This window comes from Buceros rhinoceros, unplaced genomic scaffold, assembly GCF_000710305.1.
Source record: "Buceros rhinoceros silvestris isolate BGI_N320 unplaced genomic scaffold, ASM71030v1 scaffold37736, whole genome shotgun sequence".
NCBI lineage: Eukaryota > Metazoa > Chordata > Aves > Bucerotiformes > Bucerotidae > Buceros > Buceros rhinoceros.
In genome coordinates, this window is record NW_010416675.1 from 4,416 (window position 1) to 7,696 (window position 3,281).

The 3,281-nt window shown below is 50.6% G+C and overlaps 1 protein-coding gene across 1 annotated transcript; it reads right to left on the reverse strand.

Annotated features, from left to right (window-relative positions):
- Positions 1–1,618: 1,618 nt before the first annotated feature.
- Positions 1,619–2,632, reverse strand: LOC104494960 (olfactory receptor 8D1-like). The gene has a single exon (XM_010137868.1). It carries the CDS (start codon positions 2,630–2,632, stop codon positions 1,619–1,621), a length of 1,014 nt encoding a protein of 337 aa, XP_010136170.1.
- Positions 2,633–3,281: the final 649 nt, after the last annotated feature.

Genomic DNA, 3,281 nt, shown 5'->3' on the forward strand with positions numbered 1-3,281 from the left:
AGGAGGGTTGTGTTGGGTGGGGTTGGGTTGGGTTGGGTTGGGTTGGGTTGGACAACCATGTGCTCACGACAAGTCATCACTGCAGCTCCAGGTCCCCAGAGCCAACACCGTGGCTTTGTGCTTTCTGATGCTGCTTCCACGTGTTGGTCGGCAGTTGCGCCTGAGGTCACAGCTGCACCCTCACCTGGATGGTCACGCTCCACCCTGCTGTCGCCATCGGATCAACGCCTCCTTCTCAGGTTCACCTCTAGCAGTATCCCTCAGACCTTCTCAACCCCTTCTACAGCCTTACGAGGGGAACCTCACCTGTGTCTGCCTCAGCAAAGCCTTCAGCTGAGCAGATTTAACCAGATTTAATGGAATTTTTTTCTATTTAGAAACTCAGAAGAAAAATTCAAGGCAAATTCAGGGCCGACTTGCAGCACTCCATGTAAGACTGGCTTGACCAGCTCCTCAGTTCTCCATGCTCGTTTGGGAAGAACCATTACCAAGCAGGCAATGGCACATTGGGGCATCATTCACCCCAAATTTCAGCATCCTTTTTTGTGGGCAACAATTTTGCTTCACGCGATTCAGACGCAAAACCTCATGGTGCTGTTTCAGTTGCACCAGGCAATTACTCTGATTAATTATGGAAGGCTCACGCCACAATTAATTAAAATAAACTGGAGTGGTTTGAAGGGAACAGTTAGGCTCAAGGAAGTCTGAAGAGACCGTTCATTAGTTCTCCATCCCCTGAGCTCGAGTGTCATCTCCTTGTCTTTAAGCAGACCAATAATGGCTGGTAAAAGGACCTCCAAAGCACCAAAGAGCTGCGAATGTATTTGCAAAGCCTGTGGAGATGCGGCACCAGCCTCCTCAGGGCCTCCTCGTTGAGAGGGGGTTGAGGGTGGGGTCAGGGTGGTGTGGAGGGTGTAGGTGTAGGACACCAGGATCATCAGGAAAGAGCCCACGGTGTTAAGCCCCAGGCAGCGGTGGGTGGGTTTTAAGGTCTTTCTTTAGCACTGGGCTGAAATCAAGGCTTGTGGAATGGGAAAAGTAACATAATACAGAGGAAAAAATAACCCTCACTCTCAAAAAATAAAGATTTCAAAGATTTTAAAAAATAAAATAGGTAGAAGGCCAAAATAATCCGCTAGGGAACCCTGCTTGGGTAGGGAGTGATCCTGCAGGGTGAAGGACAGCTCCAAATCCCAGCTCCAGGCAGCTCCATCTCCACCAGCAGACGTCCCCGGGCCACCAGCACCTTGGCTGTTCGGAGGGGAGGAAGACCTCAAACCCTGGAAAAATCGATTCCCATCCTCCTCATATCGGGAGCGTCGCCAGAGGACACTGGTTAATAGATGACGAGAGATCAGACCCTGGCCGGGTTGATGGCAGCAGGGCAAAGCCACCACCGCGTTCCCCTCCTCTGCAGCCTGGAATGAAGTTGATTATTATCTCCTAATGGTATTTCAATAACACACACTATTTATTTCAAGTCACATATAAGTAACATTTACTTTGGATAACTTTCCATCAGCTCTCAGGCTGCAGCCGGGGGAAAGTCCTATCCCTCCTAGCAGAGCCTTGGGTCAAGGAGAACCGTGTTCTCCGGGTGTCCTGCTTCCAGGTGCGCTCAGTCCCTCCTGGTGAAGGTGCCCTCTTCACCACGGCAGGGCAGCCCTCTCCTTTCAGCTGCCCAGGAACCAGGGATGGACAAGGAGAGGACTCTACCTTTTGCCTTCCTCATAGCATTCTTCATGTCTGTGTTTCTCAGGCTGTAGATGAACGGGTTCAGCATGGGGACTGCAATCGAGTACAGCATGGAGACCACCTTATCGCGCTCCAAGGAGTGACTGGAGCTGGGGCGCAGGTACATGAAGAGCAAGCTGCCGTAGTACAAAGCGATGGAGACCAAGTGAGAAGCACAGGTGGAGAAGGCTTTGTGCCTACTGGCCGTGGAGCAGATCTGCCAGACAGAAGAGAGGACGGACAAGTAGGAGACGAGGATGAAGACTGTGGTGTTTAGCACATTGAATCCCACCACAGCAGAAACTATCTCCGCGTTGACATGGGTGTCAGAGCAGGAGAGGTCTAGCAGCGGTAGTCCGTCACAGAAGAAGTGATTGATTCTCTTGGACCTGCAGAACGGGAGGTGAAATATGGAAACCGTGTATATGGTGGAGCTGATCACACCAACTAAGTAGGCACCAGCCAACATCCCAACGCAAAACCTCCGCGACATGACCACGGGGTAGAGCAGGGGGTTACAAATGGCCACGTAGCGATCGTAAGCCATGGCAGCCAGCACGTAGCCCTCAGCGGTGGCACAGGCTGCAAAGGAGAAGAGCTGGGCGGTGCACCGGCCAAAGGAAATGACCTTCTCCTTCACTAAAAAGTTCACCAAGGCTTGAGGGATGATGGTGGAGGAGTAGCAGATGTCCAGCAGGGACAAGTGGCTTAGGAAGAAGTACATGGGGGTGTGCAGGCACGAATCCGTTCTGGTTAACAGGATTACTCCCAGATTGCCCATCAGAGTGACCACGTAGACGGCAAGCAAGAAGACGAAGCACACCACCTGCAGGTCTTCTTGGTTCGTCAAGCCCAGGAGGATAAACTCGGATGCAGATGTGTAATTATCTTCAAACATATTGAATATATAAGCAGCTCAACTGCTTTGTCACGGAAATGCTTAACAGACCCAAAGCTGTCAATTGCGTTAAGGTCAATTTTTGACTCTCAAGCCGTTGAAGTCAGCATAAAGTCTCTTTGAGAGAGGAAAACCTCACATTCTCGAGGACAGCTACCCCATTCAGCCTCAGCTACACGTTCTAACCAGCAACACCCTGGAAGCGGGTGGATATTTTAAGGCAATTCCATACCAGAATAAAACACACATAAACTGTGGAGCTTCCTCATCGTTCTCCAAGGTGAAAGCACCAGAAAAATGCGACTTCCCTTCCCGTAGTTTTTCCTCGTGGAGGATGGTGCAGAAATAAGAGCCGGGGTCTGTCTCACCTCGCTTTGCTTTAGATGTGATGGAGATAAAAGATAAATCCAGGTTTGCTCCTTCTGCTCACCGGGGAGAAATCAGCAGCTCCTCAAACCGTGGCCTAGGACAGATAAAATGAATAAACATTGATTTTTCCTGGATGACATTAATCATTGCTTGACAGAGTTACACCAGAGAGCAGAGTGAGAGCGGCACTGCCTGGCATCTGAGCAGCACGTCCAAACCTCAGAGTCGTGATTATTGGATGACCCTTCGCTGCAGGGGTGAGGTTCAACCTCCGGATCCA

Bases quoted from the DNA above. Each gene is read 5' to 3' on its own strand.
- LOC104494960 (XM_010137868.1), bottom strand. From the start codon at position 2,632: ATGTTTGAAGATAATTACACATCTGCATCCGAGTTTATCCTCCTGGGC.